The sequence below is a fragment of the Rutilus rutilus genome (genome assembly GCF_951802725.1).
Source record: "Rutilus rutilus genome assembly, chromosome: 7".
NCBI classification, from domain to species: Eukaryota; Metazoa; Chordata; class Actinopteri; order Cypriniformes; family Leuciscidae; genus Rutilus; species Rutilus rutilus.
This window is the reverse complement of record NC_140221.1, coordinates 45,959,788-45,986,803: the sequence shown is the minus strand read 5'-3', so window position 1 is coordinate 45,986,803 and position 27,016 is coordinate 45,959,788. Positions and strand designations below refer to the sequence as shown.

General features: G+C 35.8%; 1 protein-coding gene and 1 long non-coding RNA gene across 2 annotated transcripts in view; one reads left to right on the top strand and one right to left on the bottom strand.

Moving 5' to 3' along the window:
* On the top strand, positions 1–27,001 carry ca4a (carbonic anhydrase IV a). The gene is made up of 8 exons (XM_084413862.1): positions 1–187; positions 13,768–13,812; positions 13,927–14,091; positions 16,132–16,277; positions 17,781–17,873; positions 17,979–18,045; positions 23,216–23,379; positions 25,226–27,001. The coding sequence occupies exons 1-8, from the start codon at positions 127–129 to the stop codon at positions 25,403–25,405; spliced, it is 921 nt and encodes a 306-aa protein (XP_084269988.1). The 5' UTR covers positions 1–126; the 3' UTR covers positions 25,406–27,001.
* Positions 16,151–27,016, bottom strand: part of LOC311293513 — a 32,574-nt gene continuing 21,708 nt past the window's right edge. The window contains exon 3 of the long non-coding RNA XR_014627937.1: positions 16,151–16,287. This is a non-coding gene — a long non-coding RNA (uncharacterized lncRNA). The remainder of the gene's footprint in view (positions 16,288–27,016) is intronic.

Genomic DNA, 27,016 nt, shown 5'->3' with positions numbered 1-27,016 from the left:
TAAGAGCCGATCAGACTCTCTAAGGGTCACACACTCGGTCCACTGAGTCTCACTGCTGGAGTCCCAGGACACACACAGGACACACACTCGGTCCAGTCTCACTGCTGGAGTCCCAGGACAGTCACAATGCGCGCTCTGCTTTCAGCTTTTCTTCTGCCTCTGCTTCTGCATTCATGCAGCGCTGCAGGTGAGTTTCATTATGCATCATCATCATTCATATTCAAGCTTATTCACTGATCCACAGGGTTTGATATGCATAAGGACATTTCATGGGACAAAGCACTGATCAGAATGAACTTAAACCTCATATTGCATTTATTAGTGTTCATTTATTTATAAGTAATGTGCATAATTTAAAGGTGAGCAGACTGACTCCTCATTCAGGCTATTCGTAAACAGTTTCTTAGTCAATTATTTTACGCGTAAAACACTGTCACTGATTAATACATAATAATAACTGGTCATTTCAGGAAAGCCTTGAGCTTTTCAAAAGTACACACGCATGATGTTTTCTAACGTTTTTCATTTGATTTATTTTGAATATCCACAACTAAGAATAACCACGTAATTTCATCCCAAACCAAAAATAAAGATGACCCCATTCATTAATGCGCAAAGCTTGTCTTTAGTTATTTGGAATAGTCTAACTTTTTGTAATTCTCAGTAAATATTTAGTTGATTCAAACGCTCTCTCACCTATATGCAGCCTGTCCGATGGCTATTTATCTTATACGTTTAGAAAAACCTCGAAACCCCTAGAAAAGTCCGTCATCGGAAAACAGTGAATAGTTCCTGCGCGCTGGCTGATTTCCCGGAGGAAGGAGCATCTTTATTCTGTATTTCTGCTCAAGGACACTCGGTCTGTTCCCGTTCCTTGTGTAGGAGGAGCGCGTGAAATCCTGAAGGCGTCCGGTGTGTTTGCCAACGAGTGAAGCTCTGACACACCTGCGAATCACAGCCTTCTATGACTATCAGAAAGCTAGACATTTTAAAGGAACATCGAGACGCGCGGCGCGTAATGGGGTTCATTACGCGCAACCCAAATGTGTCCTCTGGCGACAATTGTACAGTAAGCTTCGCAAAACGCAAAGTTTTTAGTGACATGATATGTAAATGAACAATGAAGTGATAATGACAGTAGTTATGGTTCGGTTTTCAGAAGCAAAATGCCATGGTTACCTCCCACAGACGAATGCGATTACGCGTCTATTTCCCACCAGGTGAAAACGCGCGCTCATCGTTTGTGGTTAATGAAACGTAAAAACGACGTAAAACGAGCACCAAAAATGATGCATAAAGAATGTATTTGGAAAATTAAGTTGCACTCAAAAAAATGCCTCAGTGTTAGATAACCCAATTTCATAATAATTATGAATAATCGACACAAATGCCTCTGGATTAAAGATGTTAAAACATAATCTCTTGTTTAGATGTTAGATTTCCTGCTCACTATAGCATCTAAAGACATTTTTAAACACTGACGCTTTGAAACAGTGTATTGTGAATACATGACTTGACAAACACTCTTCAAAACAATGTGGAGTGTTGAAACTGAAGATTGATTGATAAAGTATTGTGAGACTTTGTGTTTGTTTGTGCTTAGTTGAACATGTTGATATTAATGTGATTACAACACATTGAAAATTATGATGTTGGTGAAGAGGAAAGATCCGACAGCATTTGATATAATTTGCATAACATTCTGATGTCATAAGTGTGACTGCAGTGTCCATATATACTTTCTAGGGCACTTGAATGTATGCCAATATCAAGTCAAAAGGCTCAAGGTCTCCATGCAAGAGCTAAAATTAGACAAGTGCAAACGAACACTTTAATCTTCATATCACCATTATTATCTTCTTATCAATCACTGAGTAATGTCGTGAAGAGGTTAAAGAGCCAGGACTGAAAGGTCTTCTTCATTGTTGATTCATTAACTATTATGCTCTTGACCAACACATTATCACAGCTTCAGTCCCTGTGGAGGAACCTCAGGTTAAGTGGACTGTAAATTACTTTTCATTAAAGCATCTGTAACTAAATGGAATATTTACATACTGGAATGAAGAGTAGCCTCGAACATTGTGGACCAAAACCAAAATAAAAAGAGAATTAAATCAATGAAATAACTATTTGCAAACAGTATTCTTATTTCAAAATACACACTCTTTGCGTCTAATCATACGTGAAAACGTCTCTGTTTAAAGTGTGTGAATTACATGAATTAGGCTACGTAAATGTTAGCCTATATTTTCAAATCGAAATGGCTAAACGTGCCCAAGAATGTTTAGTAGCATGCATCACATTACCGTTGGCTGTTTAACATTCCTATCATAAAACAGTTGTCAGATATTTAAAGGGACAGTTCACCCAAAATGTTTAATTCTGTCATCATTTACTCGTCCTCAAGCTGTTCCAAACCTGTATGAATTTATTTCTTCTACAGAACACAAAAGAAGATTTTGTGAAGAATATGGGTAACCAAACAGTTGATGGACTTCCATAGTGTGTAAAAAAATAATCATGGAAGTCAATGGAGCCCATCAACTGTTTGATTAACCAAATTCTTTAAAATATATATTATTTTGTGTTCAACAGAAGAAAAAAATTCATAAATGATGACAGAATTTTCATTTTTGGGTAAACTATCCCTTTAATGTCTACTTAGATTTCACCTCACACTCGTTCACCGGTAAAACGGAGTGAATTTGAACAGTAAAGCCCCGCCTTCCTTGACTTGATTGGCCCTTTCAGTCATTCTGACATTGACGAGTGCTGTCAAAAAAACTAAATGGAAAAGTGACTGATCTGAAATATTCTTCAAGTAGCCTAACCTTCTGACTCATGAAGTCCACGACTGACACAAGAAATGCTTTACAAATAAGCTAATAATAATTAGACTCAGAATGACACACACACACACACACACACACACACACACACACACACACAAGAAACACACAAGGAATTTGTCTTGGTAGCTTCCAGAGCAGAAAAGAGTACGGACATACATAGGGATAAGGCAGTAGAAAAGAATAGAAAAGGGAATATATAGGGCAGTAAAAAGGGAATATAACACAATAATAAAAGAAAAGACCGTAACATTATACAAAAGATGCATTAATAAAAATATAGAAAATAAACAATAGATGGATAAAAAAGCGTTTTGGAATGTTTCTCTGTCAAAATGCATTATGAGATCGTCTTAACCAGAACAGAGACACGATGCTGTCTTGTTATTAGGCAGCCTAAAGTGGGCAGTTCACTATGGTGAAGGTGTTTTCTGCAGTCAGTGTGAGCTAACCTCAGCAAACAGAAGCCTAAACGCAGACATACCAAACGGCTTAACATATTTGCCTGTACAGTAAGTGGCAAAATGCCAGATCAGGTAAAACTCAATCTTGCTGTCTAAATAAGGAAACTCTCTTTCTGTAACTAGCGGATTTTGAAACCTTTTCCGTGTTCAGATGATATTGACCGCGCGCTCTCTCTCTCTCTCTCTCTCTCACACACACACACACACACACACACACACACACACACACACACCGATCGAGTCTGTGACTCACAGCAGATAATATCACAACAGGAATTGTGTTTTGGTTTACGTGCATGAAACCGTATTTTCTTAGCTTTGTGTTTATTCCACGGCTGCAGCGTTTAGTCTTTGGCATTACATGTTACTTTGTTTCTCGTGCGGCTCTGAAGATCAAAAGCTGTGTGTTCATTCATATCAGTCAGGTATTGTTCTCAATCTCCACTAACCGCACGCTTATGATAGCATATGATACCAAAACAAACGACGTCAAAGTCATCTTTACAGCACTTCATACAGACTGTTTCAATGCAGCTTCACAGTGAGAAACTGGAAAATGACAGAATCAATGATGCAAATTTCATTAAAGCTACAATATGTCATTTTTTTCGCCGCTAGGGGTCGCTAACCTCTTACAATAACAAAGGCGTCGGTTGATGACTCATAAGCGGAATTTTGAAACTTGCCGTCATGCCGAAGGATCTAATAATGTTTATGGATGAGTGAATACATTGATGTTTTTAACATGACTGGTGAAGCAGGGCGCGATTGCTAATTAGAGAGATATCAGCGCCACACACGAGTCCCGCTGATATAAAGGAATAAGGACATATAATTCTACCGAACTAACTTACCAACAAGTGCTGAATAATACTCACACAGGTCAGTTTATTAGACTAATGAAACTTGTGAGGTAACGCAGCGCTGTTTCACTTGCTCGACACTATTACACTAAACTGCATTTGAGTGTGTTAAAGATATGTTATTCTGTGTGTTAGTTTGTCTGTATGAGACTAGCAGTGAGCTAGATCAACATTAGAATAACATACAGATTATATTCTAACATTTCATCATGTTGAGCTGTATAACATTGATTAGTTTAATGTTAGCTCTCGGCATCTCGAAAACGCCACGCTGATATTGATCCTCGCTTTAGTTCTCCTTTTGTCCCAAAGTCTGCTTGCCATGGTCCATAATGTCTGAACGAAACAACAACAGCGTGAGCGTGCCGCTAGACATAACGCAGTTGTCCACATCTGTCGCCATGGTTACTATGGCAGTAGGAGGAAACAAGGGATAACGTGGACGTCATTGACAGGAGACAAGTGAACAGGGACGAGCCATTATTTAAAATTGGGATAAAATCTTTGGGAACTTTTGGGATATTGTAAGTACACAACTGCAGGAAATATATCACACTGTGCAAGTGATTTTTGAATATTTTATTACAAAAGTCTTACATATTGTATCTTTAAGGCTCAATGCAACAATGTGCATCAATCTATATGAGTTAATGAAATGATTCAACTAACAAACTACACTGAGTTGGAGAAACAGCATTAACACACTTTAAACTGATTTGTGGCCCTGGAACTAATTAATCTTGCCAAAGATTGAATCTAAAATCAACAGCTAGTATAGCACATAGCCTACTGAAAATAACTTGCATAATATTTAAATTGAATGAATAAGATATAACTTGTCTCCAAAAGACCAAAAAACATGAAAAAGTCAATGCATTAAATACTCACAGGTCTCATCCCTTTATTAATGAAACACAATAATGCATGCTGGGAAGTAGAAATCCACTGCCCAGTTTTCAAAGTTATCAAGACAACTTTACAAAATTACAAGATTACAACAACAAAAAAAGAAAAAATTCCAGTTTAAATTACACACAATTTTAAGTTGTAAAGAACTCATCAAAATAAGGTTTGTAACTTAAAAGGTTTAATTAAATCAACAAATTAACTTTCAACTTAAATGCACGTTTTTTTTCACTAAACATTCTTAAATTAAGATACATTTACAATCAGGCAAAATTATGCTAGACATTAAGCTGGCATTATGCTTAAAACAAACAACAACAAAAATTACCCATGGGGTCAAAAAAATAAACTTAACTTAAAGGGAAAACAAGATTATTTTTCTGACCCTACTTTTCTTTCTTGTCTTAAGCATAAATTCACTTAATTTTCATGCTTTTTTTCAGAAAATAGGACGTGTTAATGTCTTCTGGTTACATTTTTTTTACAAAACAAGACAAGAATACAGAGGAAGAAACTCACTTTTTGCATTTATTCAAGTAGTTATTCAAGTAAATGTGAAAGTTGAACATTTTCACTGAGAAATGCAATGTTTATAAGTTGACGAATAAGCATGAAAGTTTTCTCTCTCAAGAGGATGCTGCTGTGAGGGAAATGACATCGTCTGCATCACACAATGGGAGATGATAAACACGGGTAAACAAGATCACAGTCTTACGCTGATGTCCTCAAATTCCTGGCCTCATGTGGAGAAACTGGGATGCTTGGGCTTTGGCTTCTTGTTCACACGTTGGGTTTGTTTGTGAGCCCGATTATCATGTGCCCGCAGAAGGAAACGGCATCACAGATGAGGTAGAAAGACCTGCCGGCGGTGCCATTTTACTGGCACTTCCTTCACCTTCCAATCTGTGGGACCGAACTTAGAAATAACAACCCGACCCATTCGTTTCAATGCCGTGCGTGTTTTTTTATAAATATTTGATTTCGGAGATAGGGTCAAAATATTTGTTCCACCACCAAGGTGGAGTCGTGCGTCTCCATTGTGAAATATTAATAAAATAACAAGAAGAATGCGACCCTTGCCATGCTATGAGCAGATAACAGAGGACAGATAGAGAGATTTGTGTCTTTCCAACTCTCAAACAATAGAAAAGCAATTCCTGTGTATCAGAAGCGATTGAATGGCGGAGAATAACAGCTAATGGATCGGAGACGTGGGAACAGCTCTTTGTTTGTGAGGGAGAAAAACCAAACAAGCTAACAATCGAGGACGAGTTTAATAAACATGAAATTATGAAGTTGATTGACACCGTGACTAAAAACAAGTTTTGTGCCAAACATGTGAACTATATTAAGCTTGATGAGGCTTTGTGAAAATGCTAGTACAGTTAAAGGTATGTTTTAAGTATGAAAAATGTATACCTTATAGGAACATAGTAGTATACTTAAAGTGCAAAAGTAACATATAAATAGTAAAACTATTAATATGATATTGAGTTATCTTAAAGAAAACAAGTACGTGCAGTATAAAACTACTAAACTGAGAGTACACTTAAAAAAGTGTAATTTTATACACTAAAAAAGTATTTAACTAGTAAACTATCAGTATACCTATAAGTTCACTTGTAGTATAGTTACACTTTTACACTTAAAAGTATACTTACCTACACAAAAATGTGGAGCAATACAAGTATACTACTACTGTAAAAAATTATTTGTTATCACAACATTTTATCTTTTGTCAAATCAACTTAAGATAATTAATTTGGTTCCCATAACACAATATTTTGAGTTTCTATTTATTAAACCAATCTCCTTTGTTGTATTAACTCAATTTTTTTTATTTCAATGAACTCACAATTTTAAGGCAACCAGGTAACTTACTTTTTTAAGTTAAACCAACAATACTTTTATACAGTGTAGTACATTGACATTAGTATCTTTAAGTATGCTTAAATATAGCCCACTTAATCTTTACTAAAGTATATTGTAAGAAAAACTGATGTGGACGTCTTTTCTTACAATATCAAAAATGCTAGTACAGTTAAAGGTATATTTTAAGTATGAAAAATTAATACCTTATAGGAACATAGTAGTATACTTAAAGTGCAAAAGTAACATATAAATAGTAAAACTATTAATATGATATTGAGTTATCTTAAAGAAAACAAGTACTTGCAGTATAAAACTACTAAACTGAGAGTACACTTAAAAAAGTGTACTTTTATAAACTAAAAAAGTATTTAACTAGTAAACTATCAGTATACCTATAAGTTCACTTGTAGTATAGTTATACTTTTACACTTAAAAGTATACTTTTCTACACAAAAAAGTGGGACAATTACAAATACACTGTAATAAATATTTTCATGATGTTATCACAACATTTTATCTTTTGTCAAATCAACTTAGATAATTAATTTGGTTCCCATAACACAATATTTTGAGTTTCTATTTATTAAACCAATCTCCTTTGTTGCATTAACTCAATTTTTTTATTTCAATGAACTCACAATTTTAAGGCAACCAGGTAACTTACCTTTTTAAGTTAAACCAACAATACTTTTCAGGGCTCTAGAGTGCGACCAATTTGTAAGTGTGCGACTAACATTTTTCCTAGGTCGCACCGGTGCACCTAACGTCCTCGCATCCGCTGCCTCTGCACGAACGTTTGTTGGCGTTTGTTCTCCTTTGACGGAACTCACACTCTTCTCTCACGCGATGCCACAGCTCGCACAACACGACAGCCCTGCTTAATGAGTGACGACGGAGGACAGAATTAAACATTCAAACGTAGCCTGGTTACACTTAAGGTCTGTTATATTAGTCTGATTTTATTTTAAATTTCGGCTTCCAAAGATTATAAAAAATAATATATTGAGGTAACTTAAAACCATTAAAAACTATCTACGCGCAACTTCTTCCCTTCGCAGCATTACCAAAGAGTATAGAAGCACAAGAGGCGAAACTCAATAGAACGCCCCATAGCAACAGTTGCCCCCATGACTTGACGGCGCGGCCGCCATTATGGACTGAAAACTGAAGGAAAACGCCGAAAAATAAAGGGAGTCAATGGCACTGAAAAACTTAAAATAACAAAAACTTAACATAGCTTAATTTTTTCTGGCCGTCATATCTAAATATGAAAACAATTTAAAATACATTAATGAGGATGACCGACGTTAAATGACGTTAAATGACAGAAAATATACGTATATGTGTTGGTTAGGAAAATAGTATTTTGGGACAAAATATTACTATAGAAGTACTATAAGACTACTATAGAAATACTATAGCGGCTCTAGGATATTATAGAGGTATTACAGAACATAACATAGCCTGCTGCTGTGATGTTCTGTATAGCCTCTCTATAATATTTTTAAGCTGCTATAGTAGTCTTCTCGTACTTATGTAGTATGTCCCAAATTACTATAGTATTCCTATAAGATTACTATAATATTTTGTCCCAAAATACTATAAATATGAAAACAATAATAATAAAAAACATTTATTTTGTCCCAAAATACTATAAGATTCCTTAGTACTTTTTAGTAAGGGTATCCCCACCGAATCGGCTTCATTAGCCTACCACTTACGGTTTGCAAAGATACAATTATAAAATTACTGCAAAACTTTAATCTATTAATATTTATGTTCTATTATGCATTTTCCTTGTTATATGACTAACAGAAATTCATGAAATAATATATGCTCGCTTGTCTATAGGCAGATACACAGTAATTAGATATAAGTAATAAGATAGTTATTCAAATGTTGATTTTGAAATTAGTAAACATCACCATATATATGATTTGGAATTTTTTTTATAAATGAACATTTCTAAAGACAGTTAATATTTTACACTGTGAACGTTTCAATGGCAAGAAAAAAAAAACTATGAATGTCCTATTACAGGCGGAAAGGTACAAAAAAGATGTGCAATCCAGCAAGTGCACACATGAACTAATAACACCTACTAAAATGGATTTTGCCATTGACTGGCGCTAACGATTCCAGCAGCTTTCAGTCCATAATGGCGGATTCGCCTCCGCAGCGCCATCTACAGACTGTTACCCATAACACAACAGAGTTTCGCCTCTTGGGCTTCTATACTCTTTGGCATTACGCTGTCATTTCTCCCTAAAACTCAGAATCAGAATCAGCACGATCGGTGATTGTTGTAAATGCAGTCTAGCTACTGTTGCTAAATTGCGGGACGCGTTTAATAATTGAAAGAGCTATTAAAAACACAAAAATCTGCGCAAGAGATGTTGTTCGCATGGCGGCGCGCGCTCCGAAACAGTCCGAGACAAGCAAATTATACTTTCGGTTTCATGTGCAGATTGTGCGCGTCTAAACGATCAATTGTACACAAAAGCGTGTCAAAATTACCGGCTTTGAGATTCACTAAAAACAGTTTATGTCTTAAATGGACGTAGTTATGTAAACAGTTGGGAGAATATGGTGCATCAGTAGCCTATTAGATCTGCACCCGGTCTTAAAGGGGCCGCAGTCTAATAAACATGCTGACGATTGCGCCATTACTGCAAATCAAACAACAAGAGAAAAATCACTCACAGCTCTCGAAAGAATAACTTCAGCTTTGATAAGCATTATTCTATTTATGATAAATTTTACAGTGTTATTTTACATTTTATTACTTTATTAGATTTCTTTTTAGACCATGCCTGAACAGTAGTAGGCCTTCCTGAAATTAAAGCACTGTGTAGGCCTATATAAAGTGTATCTTTGTTTAATTGTAATAATAATAATAATAATTCATTACATTTATATAGCGCTTTTCTCGGCACTCAAAGCGCTTTACATGCGCTTAATTGAGTGTTTATCTTTTGTTTATCTATTGTTTATCTTTGTTTATTATATATAAAACAAAAAGAACCATAAGAATACAGTTAAAGTACTGTATCGATAAGCAGTATCGGTAAGAGTAGGAATACCGTTAATAATTGTGCTTCAAAAAATAAATACAAGTTTTTACCTACACCTTCTTGTTTAAATTCATTTACATAATATATATGAATGTGTATAGAGCGTGATAAAAAGGTGACCTTAAAATTGTGGCGTTAAAGGTGATACATCCGAGGAAAAATTTGGGTGCACCCAAATTTTGTGCTGGTGCACCTAAAAAAAAAAGTTAGGCGCACCAGTGCAACCAAGGCAAAAAGTTAGTCTGGAGCCCTGCTTTTATACAGTGTAGTACATTGACATTAGTATCTTTAAGTATGCTTAAATATAGCCCACTTAATCTTTACTAAAGTATATTGTAAGAAAAACTGATGTGAACGTCTTTTCTTACAATATCAAAAATGCTAGTACAGTTAAAGGTATATTTTAAGTATGAAAAATTAATACCTTATAGGAACATAGTAGTATACTTAAAGTGCAAAAGTAACATATAAATAGTAAAACTATTAATATGATATTGAGTTATCTTAAAGAAAACAAGTACGTGCAGTATAAAACTACTAAACTGAGTACACTTAAAAAAGTGTACTTTTATAAACTAAAAAAGTATTTAACTAGTAAACTATCAGTATACCTATAAGTTCACTTGTAGTATAGTTATACTTTTACACTTAAAAGTATACTTTTCTACACAAAAAAGTGGGACAATTACAAATACACTGTAATAAATATTTTCATGATGTTATCACAACATTTTATCTTTTGTCAAATCAACTTAGATAATTAATTTGGTTCCCATAACACAATATTTTGAGTTTCTATTTATTAAACCAATCTCCTTTGTTGTATTAACTATTTTTTTTTTATTTCAATGAACTCACAATTTTAAGGCAACCAGGTAACTTACCTTTTTAAGTTAAACCAACAATACTTTTATACAGTGTAGTACACTGACATTAGTATCTTTAAGTATGCTTAAATATAGCCCACTTAAACTTTACTAAAGTATATTGTAAGAAAAACTGATGTGGACGTCTTTTCTTACAATATCAAAAATGCTAGTACAGTTAAAGGTATATTTTAAGTATAAAAATTAATACCTTAATAGGAACATAGTAGTATACTTAAAGTGCAAAAGTAACATATAAATAGTAAAACTATTAGTATGATATTAAGCTATCTTAAAGAAAACAAGTACTTGCAGTATAAAACTACTAAACTGAGAGTACACTTAAAAAAGTGTAATTTTATACACTAAAAAAGTATTTAAACTATCAGTATACCTATAAGTTCACTTGTAGTATAGTTATACTTTTACACTTAAAAGTATACTTTTCTACACAAAAATGTGGAGCAATACAAGTATAAATACAATACAAGTAACATTTTATCTTTTGTCAAATCAACTTAAGATAATTTGGTTCCCATAACACAATATTTTGAGTTTCTATTTATTAAACCAATCTCCTTTGTTGTATTAACTCAATTTATTTCAATGAACTCACAATTTTAAGGCAACCAGGTAACTTACCTTTTTAAGTTGAACCAACAATACTTTTATACAGTGTAGTACATTGACATTAGTATCTTTAAGTATGCTTAAATATAGCCCACTTAAACTTTACTAAAGTATATTGTAAGAAAAACTGATGTGGACGTCTTTTCTTGCAATATCTAATAAAATGAGCTTGAAGTATAGACTACTTATTTTTTGTAAGGGTCTTTAAAGAGGTGTGGACGGCTATTATCTATTTCATATTTTATTTCAGACAGATCTCAAAAGTGTCTCGAATATGCTCAGATTTGCCAAGTTATCAACGTCTGCTTTCAAACCTCAGAGATCTCAATATGATCTCAAACATTTCTTATCCAGTGATCGGAGCGGCTTCACATGTGTTACTCGTACTGGATGACATTAATTGACTCGTTTGTCTCTTTTTATTTCTCCCATAAGAAACTTTAGGAGAATCACTACATCATCTACGTCTCAAAAGTTAAACAAATGAGAACCAAGTGCAATTTCCAAGCAATAACATTTGGGTCATCAGTGACATTTCTCTTTAATACCTAAAATAACAGGATCTCATTGAGAGGGAAAAGGAGATGTAGGGTCATGAAATCAAGTCACGACTGAGTAACTTCTTACAGAAGTCGCCAGATAGACTTCAAAACATCCCGTTCGTTATTTCTGAATGAGTCCATGAAGATAGTTGTCTTATTATTAACAATTCTCATAACAGTTTAATATAATCTGTGTTCATTGTGAGCGACAGGGAGACGTTTTCCTGTTGGACGAGACAATAGAATGAAGTCACAAGAACTTGTTTAATACGGTAATAAACAAAAGTTTGGAATAATTCAGATTTTTTAAAATGTTTTTGAAAGAAGTATCTTCTGCTCTTACAAAAATACAGTCAAAACAGTAATACTGTGAAATATTATTACAATTTAAAATAACCTTTCTATTTGAAAATATTTAGAATTTGATTTACTCAATTATTAATAATAGTTCTTATTATCAATGTTAAAAACAGTTTTTGCTCCTTCATATTTTTTGGGGGAAAAATTCAGGATTCTTTGATGAACAAAGTTAAAAAGAGCAGCATTTATTTGAAATCGAATATTTTGTAACATTAAAAATGTCTTTATTGTCACTTTTAAACTATTTAAAGGAGTAGTTCACCTTCAAAAAATGTTTTGCTGATAATTTACTCTCCCCGATGTCATCCAAGATATCCATGTCTTTCTTTCTTCAGTCGAAAAGAAATGAAGGTTTTTGAGGAAAACATTCCAGGATTTTTCCACACAGAATGGACTTCAATGGCACCCAACTATTCCAATGTTCAAATGTCCGTCTCAGTGCAGCTTCAAAGTCTCGACACGATCCCAGTCGAGAAATAAGGGTCTTATCTAGCAAAACGTCATTTTCAAAAAAAAAATAAATAATTTTATATATATATATATATATATATACTTTTTAACCACAAATGCTCGTCGTGTACCATCTCTGAGATGCGCCACGCATTGCGTCATCATGTTGGAAAGGTCACGTGTCACGTCATCTATCTAAGTTATTTGTCTGTGTTCTCCGGTTCAGAAAGGAGGGAAGGGCTCCCTCTCATTTTCTCCTCCAACTTCAAAATCGTCTTTGTTTTAATTTGTTTTTTTTTGTGACCTTTCCAACGTGATTACGTAAACGTGGCTGGATGGATATCTTGGATGACATCGGGGTGAGTAAATTATCAGCAAATTATTTTTTGAAGGTGAACTAATCCTTTAATGCATCCTTGCTGAATTAAATTATGTTCATGGTCCACACAAATATTGAGCAGCAACAAGTTTTTTCAACATTGATAATCATAAATGTTTCTTGAGCATCAAATCATCATATTAGAATGATTTCTGAAGGATCATGTGACACTGAAGACTGGAGTAATGATGCTGAAAATTCAGCTTTGATCACAGGAATAAATTACACTTTACTATATATTCACATAGAAAACAGCTGTTCTAAATTGTAATAATATTTCACAATTTTACTGTTTTTACTGTATTTTTAATCAAATAAATGCAGCCTTGGTGAGCAGAAGAGACTTCTTGCAAAAACATTTTTTAAAATACAAAAAATGATTCTAAACTCCAATCATTGCACCACAAATGCCCAGAGGATCAAAAGACAAATGCAAAAAAACAACAACAAAAAAAAAACAAGTAAATAAAGCATTTTAATTAACTAACTAATCCTTTCTCCTCATCCAGACTGGTGCTACCAGACGCAGGTCAACTGTGATTCCCACTGTAAAGGTGAGTTGAGTTTCTGGAGAAACACCAGTCTCTTAATGTGCCGTTTCTAGACACTCTACACTAAAACTAAAAATCTAAACTAAATCTAACGCAGCGTCTCTGTGTTGTTCTCAGGACCAGACCAATGGAGGGAAGTGAACGCAGAATGTGGGAAAAGCAGACAGTCACCGATCAACATAGTGACGAAGAAAACCAAGCTGGACGAGAGACTGACGCCGTTCAAGTTCACCGGTTACCAGGAAGTATTCGAGAGCACCGTGAAGAACAACGGCCACTCGGGTCAGAAAACACACACACACCTCATGACTGATGAACAGCACGCAGATCAAATCACTTCTGTTACACTTTAGTCAACTCATTCAGTGTTCTTGGAAGCAACAGTGCGCCACATTTTAGGATCTATGTTTTGGTCATGCATCTGATTATCATCAGTTTCTGATGTGCATGCTTTATAACATTATAACAAATATATTGCCAACACAGCTAAAAATAATTTGCTTACTTAGTATTTTTGTGTTGTTTTTCATTTCAAATATCTAAAAATACTTTAATCAAGATCCATTCACTTTAGAAGGAAAATTACTCGTTTTCTGAAAAATTAAGCGAGTTTATATGTAAAACAAAATAAAATATCTGCCAAGGGGGGAAGAGACATAAGCTTGCACTGCACTGACAGATTTTTTATTTATTTATTTATTATTATTTTTTTTTGCAAGCATAAACTCAATTTATTTATTAAAAAAACAAGACTTACTATCTTAAGTAATTTTTCTTCTCAGGTAAATGTATCATGATTTTTTTTTTTTTGCAGTGTTTATTTTGTATACAAATAAGCATGAAACAAAAAAATCTTTTTTTGTTTTGGTAACAAAAAAAAACAAAAAAAATCTCAGATATGTTAGTGCAGTATTGCGTTACTCCCTAAAAAAGTAACTAATTTTTAAGCCCTATTCGGACGGGATTAGCTTTACAAGGGTAGATGGAGTAATGTAATTTCACCACAGGACGTCTGTAATATTAATGGCCAATTCGCACGGGATAAGAGCTCTCAGTAAAACTAGCAGAAGTGGGAGAGTAACTCGATTTACACACCGCCGTCACTCCTGTCGTCATGTGTGTGTTACGCTGCTTCCTGATATCACGTGCGCAAACACATATAACCTATATTTATATATATATAAAACAGTTATGTCCGGTGGAACGATGTATTAATTAACGTTATATTGGCTTATGTTGGTAAACGGCACTTACCTAACGCTAAAAGATGTTTCGTGCCTCTAACTAACAAGTGCTGTCATCTTCTTTCTGATCTGAATGGTGTGTGTGACAGTGAAACACTTGGGTTTTGCCACAGACTCGTCCCAGCGTCTAGAACGCAACTGATGCTTTTTCAAGCGTCTCCATACTCGGAAAAGCTTAAAGCCCTATTCGGACGGGACTAGTTTAACATGGAGAGGAGGAGTAAAGTCATTATCACCAGAGCTTCTGTGTGATTTTAGTCCCGTCCGAATGTGCATCTCAGTGATCATCACGGACAATGTCAGGAAAGATTACGGCGACTTTTACCTTCAGTGAAAAGGTCCGGGAAAATTACCTCAGGTGACACTAATCCTGTGCGAATAGACCCGCTGTAAATATGTACGTAAATATTCCGTCATTTCCTTTTTAAAAGTAGTTTGACGCTTGAAAAAGCATCAGTTGCGTTCTAGTCGCTGGGACTAGTCTGTGGGAAAACTCAAGTGTTTTACACACACCATCAGATCAGAGTGAAGATCGAAAGCACTTGTTAGAGGCACGAAACATCTTTTAGCGTTAGATAAGAGCCTATTACAATCTGAAGTTAATTAATACATCATTATAACTGTTTTATATATATAAATATAGGTTATATGTGTTTGCGCACGTGATATCAGGAAGCAGCGTAACACACATGAGGACAGGAGTGACGGCGGTGTGTAAATCGAGTTACTCTCCCACTTCTGCTAGTTTACTGAGATCTCTTATCCCGTGCGAATTGGCCATTAATATTACAGACGTCCTGTGGTAAAATTACACTCCATCTACCCTTGTAAAGCTAATCCCGTCCGAATAGGGCTTTAGTTACTTTTTAAGGAAAGTAATACGTAACGTTACTTTTTCTCACCTGGGCTTGGCTAGCTTGTTTGTTTTTTAGTAACAAAAAAAAAAAGTTCAGTTTTTGGAAGAATAGGATGCAGGAGAAGAAAGTTGTGTCTGTGTTTGTATCAGCAGAAATGTGCATCTTTACTCAAACACTGAAATCACTCTCGTAGTAATAACTTACTGTCTTTTCCACCTCAGTTCAGGTCAGTATTCCCATCAAAGCCACCGTGTCTGGAGGAAACCTGGTAGAAACGTACAAGGCTGTGCAGTTTCACCTTCACTGGGGTTCAGATGGAGGGCCTGGATCTGAACACACCATCGACGGAGAGCAGTATCCAATGGAGGTGCGACATACTGTTGCGATTAAATCACAAATAAACTTCGGTTTTTAGCATACACAAGGGGTACAGTGTGTGTGACGCAAATTTAGACACTAGAAGAGGCTAGAATGTGCGCCGCCTGATTTTTGCGCATTGAATTTGTTTTGCATCAGTTGTTCCATAAGATGAAAAAAAAATATATATATATATATTTGGTAACACTTTATTTTACAGTGTCTTTGTTACTGTTAATGTACTTACCATAGTATTAAGAGTAAATTATGCATAATTACATGCAACTAAACCTCAACCAAATCTTGATCCTACCCTAACCCTATGGTAAGTAGTGTACATGTAATTGCTTAATATTACTCAGTACTTAAATATATAATTACACTGTAACAATGACACTAATTTGTTTTTTGTTTTATTTACAGTGATTTAGTTTTTTTCCCCCAAAAAAACCCTGTTAATTTAACAGTACTGAAACGTCCCATTAGATCTATTACAGCGTTTCACTGTATAGAATCGGGTAATTTACTGTGAACCAATTAAAGAGGTTTTTAACCATAGGATTTTTAGGGAACATTTACACGACAACAATGTATTAAAAAAACGGAAAGGTTTTTTCCATTGCATTTTTTTGCGAACAGGCTACAACATAAAAAAGTTTAATGCATAAAAAGTTTTCCATTTTTAATTGAAAACGGTGTCGTGGAAACGGCCCCATAGACTTTTATTAATAATTTCCCCGCCATTGACGGAATTGTATGGCTTTCCGTGTTTGCACTGTTATACAATAGGGGGCGCTATTACACAACTTCTGAAAGAGTGCACAATCTCCAGATCAAAAAAAACAGGTGAAAAAAGAGCAGAAACAAGCAATAAAAGCATTGCTTATACACGTCGTAGTCTTTGAAATAAAAAAAGATTTTAGCTTTATGTTCAAAAAGTTGCTCTTTTATGAATCTTATACCCACATTCATGTGCTGATTAAGAAAGAAATGCATAAAGCTCAAATAAAACGGTTATTTTGGTTTAAAAGCAGATGCTCTGTTCTTTTTTTTGTAATATATTGCATGTTTAGATATTCATACAACAAAATATTCTGGTAGACATTACATTTTTGTGAAAATTTACAGTGTCTGGCAACTTTTTTTTTACGCTGGCGGGGAAAGAGTTAAAAAACGGAAAACTTATTAATGCAAACTTTTGAAAACGGTTTCAAAATGCACGTTTTTTAAAACTTATACTGTTAACAAAAACGTGAATTTGTGAGAACGGTGACATGCGTATCACGTGTTCAGTCTATAGGTGCGCGTAGTGTTTCGTTACATCGCCATCTACTGGCCTGGCATGAATAATACAGCGTTTTTAGTCGTTTTTGCAGATCCGTGTGAACAGCGTAAAAAACACAGAGGAAAAACGTTTTCATTTTTAGTACATCCTCATGTAAACATATCTTAAATTGTTGAAATTACGACACATTTTAGTAAAAGTAAATGTCATTATTTATTCTCTCACCAGCTGCATATTGTGCACATGAGAGACAGATACAACAGACTTGAAGATGCACTCAAAGATCCTTCTGGAATCGCTGTGTTGGGATTCTTCTACGAGGTTTGATACGCACGTGCTTTAAAATGCAGAGTTTGCTAAGAGGATTTGAAATGATTTTGAATTTATATGATGAAAAACCTCAATAACGTCAGTTCTGTCCGGCAGGAGTCAAGCAGCTCAAACAAAAAGTACGACCTCTTCACAACCGCCCTGCGCAGCGTCCAGAACACAAGTAAGTTCTGAACAAACACTTCTGAAATATTACAGGAATATTTCATCTGTGGCATGCTGTCGATTAGCACAGACAATCATTTTGACTTGGTTTAAATATGTGCACTTTGTATTTTTGATACTCGTGCATTCATTTCCATGCTCCCTCTTTCATCGCTGTAAATGCAGAATATAAACAACAAAATGTAATATAAACAAAAGGACAATAGCAGATTGATGTGGCACATCGACGTCAGAATAAATATATCCTGGAATATTCTCTTAAAAGTGAGTAATCTCTCTTAAAAGTGAGTAATCTCTCTTAAAAGTGAGTAGTCTGCTCAATGTTCAACTAGTTTGCGGTGTGTCGGTTTAATGTTCAGATTCTCAGTCAGTTATTAGTCGTCTGACTTCCGCTGTGACGCTTTCAAAACATTGATCTGTTTGTTTGAGCCAATTATGACTCAACCAATGACGTGAGTTTGAGGGACAATATAAAGATTTGTAAATGAGTGTTATCTTTATTTTTCATTATATAGTTCCGTCTGATGCTGTTAGTGGCACAGAAACCACACACTTCACCTTCAGATCAACAGTTGTCGATCAATTATTTATTTTTCAAATGAATTGATATGTAATACCTAGAAGAAAAAAACAGCATGCTATCTACATGGAAACTTTCCACATACACTCTTGGTCAGGATTATTGGCACTCTTGGTAAATATGATCAAAGAAAGCTGTGAAAATAAACCTGTCCAGTCATGACTTCTTGTTTCATGAGGGGTATAAATATGAGGAAACTCAAAGGCAAAATTCCCTTAATCATCAACAAGTAAAACCAAAGAATATAGTTCTGTTGAGCTTCACAAAATAGAAAGTGGCTGTAAGAGAATAGCTAAAGCATCGAAAATTACCATTTCCACCATCAGGGCCATAATTAAGAAGTTCTAATCAACTAAGATTGAAGATCGTGTGATTAATGCATGGTGAGGAAGATAGTTCGAGTGGCCAAAGAGACTCCAAGGATCACAGATGGAGATTTGCAGAAATTAGTTGAGCCTTGGGGTCCGAAAACCTCATAATTTTTTTTAAAAAAAATCAAACAGCACCTACATCTCCTCATGTTGTTTAGGAGAGTTTCAAGAACAATCCTTTGCTCTCAACTCCAGCATATTCAGTTGTCAGACACGACTGGACCTTCAAATGGGGCTAGGTTTTATGGTCAGATGAAACTAACAAAAAAAGAGCTTGTTGGCAGCAAACACTCAATATGGGTTTGGTTTGAACAGGGATAAAGACCCTGCCCAAAAAAAAATAAAAAAAAATAATTGTCCTAGTCCACTTAGCGTTCACATTGGTATTTTAACACCAAACCTAAATCACATAGGGATACGTTCACAACCTGATTGGTCGGCACATGGGTAATTTTTTTTAAATTGAGATATATGCATCACATGTAAGCTGAATAAATAAGCTTTCCATTGATGTTTGATTTGTTAGGATAGGACAATATTTGGCCGAGATACAACTATTGAAAATCTGGAATCTGAGGGTGCAAAAAAAAGATCGCCTTCAGGGCCCTATTTTAACGATCTGAAACGCAAGTATCAAACGCAAAACGCAAGTAACTTTGTGGGCGGATCTCGGGCGCTGTTGCTATTATATAGGAAAAAATAGGAATGGTACATGCGTCGGTGTACAAAGTCAATTGCGCTGGGTGCAAGATAGGGCCCTTAAAGTTGTTCATTCATGTTGGCGATTGTGCTGCATTCACGCACAGAAATATTTTTTTATATATATTTACGGTAGGAAATTTACAAAATATCTGGTAACACTTTACTTGAAGGGGTGTGCATAAGACTGACATGACACCGTCATAATCATGACATGACACATGTCATGAATATGAAGGAGGTCTTATGCATGTTTATGACAACTGTCATTAAGTGTCATTCGCTCAATTATGACATTTTTAATGCAAATATGACATTGTGTGAGATTTCTTTGTTATGGCAACTTGACATTACTAAGACAACACAACCTGTCATAAATATGTCATAAACATGACATAGCGGATTAATTATCAAACTTAAGAAACCACTTAGCTTTATGGGTTAACATTTCATTAAACTGTCATGTGGTTGGTTTTGACATTGGCTGTCATGAAGCCATTATAACATTTTAATGACAAATTAAATTTGTACCACTGTACTTGAGGTCAAGAAAAACATTCATGACACAGTTACAATGGCCTCATGACAGCCAATGTCAAAACCAACCACATGACAGTTTAATGAAATGTTAACCCATAAAGCTAAGTGGTTTCTTAAGTTTGATAATTAATCTGCTATGTCATGTTTATGACATATTTATGACAATTTATGTTGTCTTGGTAATGTCAAGATGTCATGACAAAGACACTGACAGGTTATGATGTATTGGTTTATGTCAAGTTGTCATAACAAAGACATCTCACACAATGTCATATTTGCATAAAAAATGTCATAATTGAGCGAATGACACTTAATGACATTTGCCATAAACATGCATAAGACCTCCTTCATATTTATGACATCTGTCATGTCATGATTATGAAGGTGTCATGTCAGTCTTATGCACACCCCTTCAAGTAAAGTGTTACCAAATATCTTCATGGAACGTGATCTTTACTTAAAGGAGACATATCATGCTTTTAAATTGTTCCTTTTTACATATAAATCATACATTTGTAGTCTATATAAAGCGGAACTGCAATGCTTGGGTCTGAATTCTTCATTATTATAGCTCCACGGGCCCCTTTTCTACCCCTTTTCTGATGTGCGTCTGAGAGCAACTCGTTTTGGTGCGGTCTCTTTAAATACAATTGAGACACTTCATACCCCGCCCCCTCTCCAGGTTGCAGAGGTTCAACTCCACCCCGTTCGGCCATTTTTGTAGTTTGATAGCAGAGATACGATTATCTAGCGGCACAGAAACTTTTTATTCACACGTTATTAACAAAATGTCAACAACGGAAGACTTGTCCAGCCAGCCTTACATGTTCGAGCCAGAGTCGGAGCGAGATGAAAATGAAGACGACGAACCTGTAGAACAACGTCTTCATATGGATGTATCGCACTGGTGTGTTACTGTATTTACACATGAAACTTTGGTCTTCCGACCTTTTACCACCGTGTCGATTTATTTCGATTAATATGTGCGAGGGAGAGAGAGCAAGACAGCGTCTAGTTTGGAGACGGTGATGTCTTGTTTACACTTTCGCCTGGCTCTGAAGAGAGAGAGAGAGCGCGCGCGCGACCGGGTCTCTCTCTCTCTCTGCTCGTTCTTTCAGTTAAACATGCGCCCTTGTCACAAGCGCGGCAGTTCATCTACATTAGACGGTGTAATGAAGCGTGTGGGTTACTACATCCAACAACCGAACATTTTAACTTACCCTCTCGTAACTTCTGCATCCTTTAGCGGCTTGGACTACAAAATTGCAGCGAGAAATAAAAATGGCGGATTGCTCGAAGTGTTGGGCCGGAAGTCAATGTCCTTATTTGGCAGTTCCGCTGCAAATACTGTGACGTAATAGTTCAAAAAACGTCATAGATAACAGAAAAATCGGAACAGGTTGAAAAATATGACCAAAACAGAATATAAAGATATCAACGAAGCAGTTCCGGCGCAAACGTTCCCTGGTGCTATTTTGCAGTTTCAGAAAACAATTCCGTTCAGACACTATTTTAAGGGCGCATGCTTGGCCATAATGTAGCGTGTGCACAACGCACATACACTTTGCTTCTCTCATGTACACAGACGCAGCAGTTCTCAATTTTGCAAACCATACATAAATACAAGGAAAAATATTCCACACGAGGGAAATCATTGTGGTGAAGATGTGAAAAATAGGCATAAATCTAGCTTACACATTTACCCAAATTATCATACGCCTGTTTAACCGAAGCTAATTTGTGTGTGTTTCTCCATCCCCAATGTCACTTCTCTGTGTTTTACGGCCCTGACGAGAACGTCGGTCTCCTCGGCTGTGAACCGCTCCTGGCGTGAGTCTGGCAAATCCGCCGTTATAATAGCAATCCGCCATGGAACAAGCGCGCCTGCTCTTAAAGGGAATGTGAGATGACGCTCTGATTGGTTTATTTCACGTTACGCCCAAACCACACCTATGAGTAATGAAGCGACTTCAGACCAACACATTTTAGATTTGCGTCGGGCACAAAGAGATCCGCCCACAAAGTTACTTGCGTTTCGCGTTTGATACTTGTGTTTCTGATCGATAAATTAGGGCCCTAAATGAGCAATCGCACCAGAGTTTGCTTTAATCCAACAAAACATGCCAAGTGTGAACACACCCTATAAGTAGCCCATGCCCACAGTTAAATATTCTGTACTGCTGGATATTTAATGTTGGGGGACAATTTTTCTGCTGGAGGTCCTGGACTTCTTATTCAGAGACATGGCATCATGGATTCTAGCAAATACCAACATATAAAACTTTACAGCCTCTTCTAGAATAATGTTATAATGGGCCGTGGTTGGATCTTCCATCAGGACAATGATCCAAAACAAACATCAAAATCAACACAACAGTCCCCAAACCTGAACCCTATAGAAAACCGAAGAGGAGAGCATATCAACATGGACTTGGGAATCTGGAGAGATTCTCTATCGAGGAATTGTGTCTGATCTCCAAACTCTTTTCATTATAGAAGAAGAATCAGAGCTGCTGGCAAAAGGAAGTAGCAAAAAGTATTGAATAAAAGGGCGCCATTAATTATGGCCACTGTGTATTAGAAAAAAACAACATATTTCATAATGAGATTTTCCCCCATTTTCAATTGTTATACTTCAATATAAGGTTAGATCTTTGAGATTGTCAAAAGGATTTACAATGCAGATTTATTTTCACAGGCTTCTTTAATCATATTTACCAAGGGTGCCAATAATTCTGACCAGGACTGTATATTTTGCATTGTTTTCCAGGATAGCAAATAATAATGACCACAGACTAAAGAGACGCAGGTCAGTGTAATGAAAACCGACGCTTGATCTAAAGATGCGGTTAAAGACATCCGTCTAGTGTGTGTTTACACTGAAAAACAATGGAAAAGTAGTGCAGAGGAATGCAAAAACGTGTTCTGACAGCCTCAAAATTGAACTCGCTCTGAATAACTCTTTTTGATTTGAACAGATGGAAACACGACCCTTCGCAAGATCTCTCTGAATCAGCTCATTCTGTCTGAAGGGAACATGACGAACTATTACCGGTACGACGGGTCCCTGACCACACCGGGCTGCACCGAGGCTGTGGTGTGGACGGTGTTCGAGAACCCCATTCCCCTCGACAGAGAACAGGTACGACACGCTGGCTTCACATGCGATCGGGAATATTGAGTTGCCTAGTTTTAAAAATTCAATTCGTACAATTTTAGTAGCTTCTGAGTTGGATGGACAATCAAATTTAGAAAACTAGAGACTCTTTAGTTGTATTCATATTTTGGTAACACTTTACAATAAGGTATCATTAGTTAGCATTAGTTAACATGAAATAATAATGAACTGTACTTCTGCAGCATTTATTAATCTTTGTTAATGTCAATTTCAATGTTTACTATACTAATACATTATTAAAATTTAAAGTTTTATTTGTTTACATTAGTTAATGCACTGTGAACTAACAATGAACAGCTGGATTTGTATTAATTAACATTAACAAAGATTAATAAATACAGTAACAAATGTATTGCTCATGGTTAGTTCATGTTAGTTAATACATTAACTAATGAACCTTATTGTAAAGTGTTACCCATATTTCTATATGTATATTGCTTTCCCTTACTTTTACAGTCCTGTATTTATGTAGACACTACAGGTCAAAAGTTTGGAATAATTAAGATTTTTTTAATGTTTTTGAAAGAAATCTCTTCTGCTCACCAAGGCTGCATTTATTTGATCAAAAATACAGTGAAAATTAAAAAAAAAAATCGCTTCAGGTGCCGAAAAGGCGATCATGCCCAGATTATGGAATAACTTGCATCCAGTTATTCTTATATATTTCAGATATATATTATATACTTATACATATTCCAGTTCTTATAACTTACTCCATCCGCTCTGCCCCCACTATGAATGCTTTTAAAATGGCTTTGAAGAAGCACTTTTACATCTTAGCTTTAGAGTCTGACCCAGGAGAGAAGTTAATATTAGCATTTTATGTTGTTGTGTTTGTATTGTCTTTGTTTAGTTGTCTTGATTCACTTTGGGCTGCACTTGTTGCAGTAGAAATGTGCATTATTAGAAAATAAACGAATAAACTAAGAACTAAGAAGTGTAATTACTACGGGCCAGTTCACCCCCAAAAAAATTTACATGGTTTTAAACCTGTATGACTATCTTTGATTATTATTATCTTCATTAAAATCAAATGTTGTGATAATTTATGAAATAGCGCGAGAGCATTTAAAGGGCCAGTGCACCCTAAAAAATGAACATGGTCTTAATTGATTATTGTCTAACTTTAGTTAGTGTGTAATGTTGCTGTTTGAGCATAAACAACATCTGCAAAGTTACAGCGCTCAAAGTTCAAAGCAAAGGGAGATATTTGCTTTTAGAGAAATCGCTTTTTAAGGACTACAACAAACGGCTGGTAGAGACTACACCACATTCCTCCCGGGTTAGTGACATCACCAACCCTAGAATTTACATAAACCCCACCCCCTGAACACGATTTATAGATTATCATGACAGAATATGCTAATCAATGACTAGAAGATAACTACACATCAGCTTCATAAATTCATCAACTAACCGTTCAGAAATGTCCTGTTGCTTCTACATGTTGTCACTTCTTCTTGAGTCTCTCCATCATTGTCTGACTCCGGTTTGAACATAAAAGGCTAAAAGTGTTTGAAATGTTCAGTGCATGTGTGTGTGAGGTAAAAGGGCACAAGCTCTTGAAGCTCTGCCCCCTGCGCCGGGAGCAGCAGCTCATTTGCATTTAAAGGGCCACACCCTCAAAAAGTGACAATTTTAACAATTTTAACATGCTATATAAAAATATCTGTGGGGTATTTTGAGCTAAAACTTCACACACACACTCTGGGGACATCAGAGACTTATTTTACATCTTGTGAAAGGGGCATTATACCACCCCTTTAAACCTGTATGACTATCTTTGATTATTATTATTATCTTCAAACAGCTTCGGGCGTTTTCCGCCCTGAAGTTTCATGATGGGAAGCAAATGGTGAAAACCTTCAGACCCGTTCAGCCTCGTAACGGCCGTGTGGTGTTTCGGTCCAGTGGACCAGCGTTCACGGTCAGCTTCGTTCTTCTCTTGGCCTCCATCAGCACAGCGCTCGGCCTGTCCCGTCTCTACTAGAGCTAACCGACCCGTTACCTGCACAACTAGCACAATGAGTTCTCATCCAATCAACGGACCAGCAGGATCAAACCCATAAAGACAAACCACAGAGTCACGGCGTCTCAAACGCTGCCGACTCAGTAAAACCACAATCAACCACTTCTACAGGAGTAGTTAGTGTAGAAACAATGGACTGCATGAGTAGAGTGACCATTAGACATTTGCTCATAGCTATCAATAGGAACTGGACTAAAGCCTCGGATCCTCTGTGAAGGTCTGACGGGTGATAAATGCATGACCTTTATCTATTTTAGACATCTGCCAAGACACATGCATATGCACACGTACACACACACACACACACACACACACACACACACACACACACACACACACACACACACACACACACACACACACACACACACACACACACACGGCTATATTTATGATGCTGGATGGCTTTGATGTGACATGCTGGAGATGTGCGTTACAAATAAACAACGATGATCAGCACTTTTCAAGAGAATGATGCAGAGGTCAAGGGTGAAAGGTCATAGAGCCTCAAGAATAGTGCAGAAAAAGCAAACACAACTTTACATTTACTTGGATTGAATTTATACATTTTTAGGACGTTTTTACACTCGAGTTTAAAAGAATCAAACAAATCATAGGACTGAAATATAAATGTTTTGTTTAAATAATGTATGTATGTATGTATATACATACACACACACACATACACACACCTATACAAGTTTTTTTTAACCCTCTGATCAGTGTTTGTTTGGAGCATTTACATGTAAAATGACATTTTACCTTTCAGACCCCTAAAAATGAAGTGTGAAAACACCCCAAAGTCACTTTACAAAAAGGGAAACAAGTACTTTGGCATTTCTAAGTTTAACCCAGACATGCATTGCTTCATTCAGACACATAAAAGAGAGGTCAGCGAAGAAAAGCGTTATCTGTGAGAAGAGGTCGTTTTAAAATGAACTAGAATGTACAACACAGTTTCACAACTCTTACACACAGTGTTGGCATGATATTTACACACATTTTGGACTTGCTGTAGACGTCTAAAGTCATGCATCTTGCGCACAAACTTAGTATGCCGTATATCAAACTGATTCTGTTCCAGTCTGTTGTGAGGACACATGATTTGTGTTTGTAAAATGTGAGGATGTTTAAAATGTGACGTATTGATGCTCTTGTTGGAGAAAATGAATATTATGAAGAACATATAATGTTAGTAGTATTTTATTTTGCCATAAAGACATTTCAGACTGTATAAGCAGGGATACGTGCAACTTCTGTACTCATGATCTACCTTATCTTTATGTTTAACTTTGTTTTGTTTTCTACACATTATGTATGTTTGTTTGTAATGTTTATCAGTTTGGCATCATTGCTGAAAGTGAATGAATCTGACCTCCTCTGGACACTGGAATCAATGATCACTGTCTCCTATGTGCATATCGACAGTTTATTCTTCATTAAATGTTGGTTTTGTCAACATGTCAGAATGCACTGATGATATTATGATGATGTAACTGCTGTATGATGTAGAGAATGCATTCCATTATAATAAAAAAATGTCTGCATTTCATTTTTAAATCAGTCTCGTGA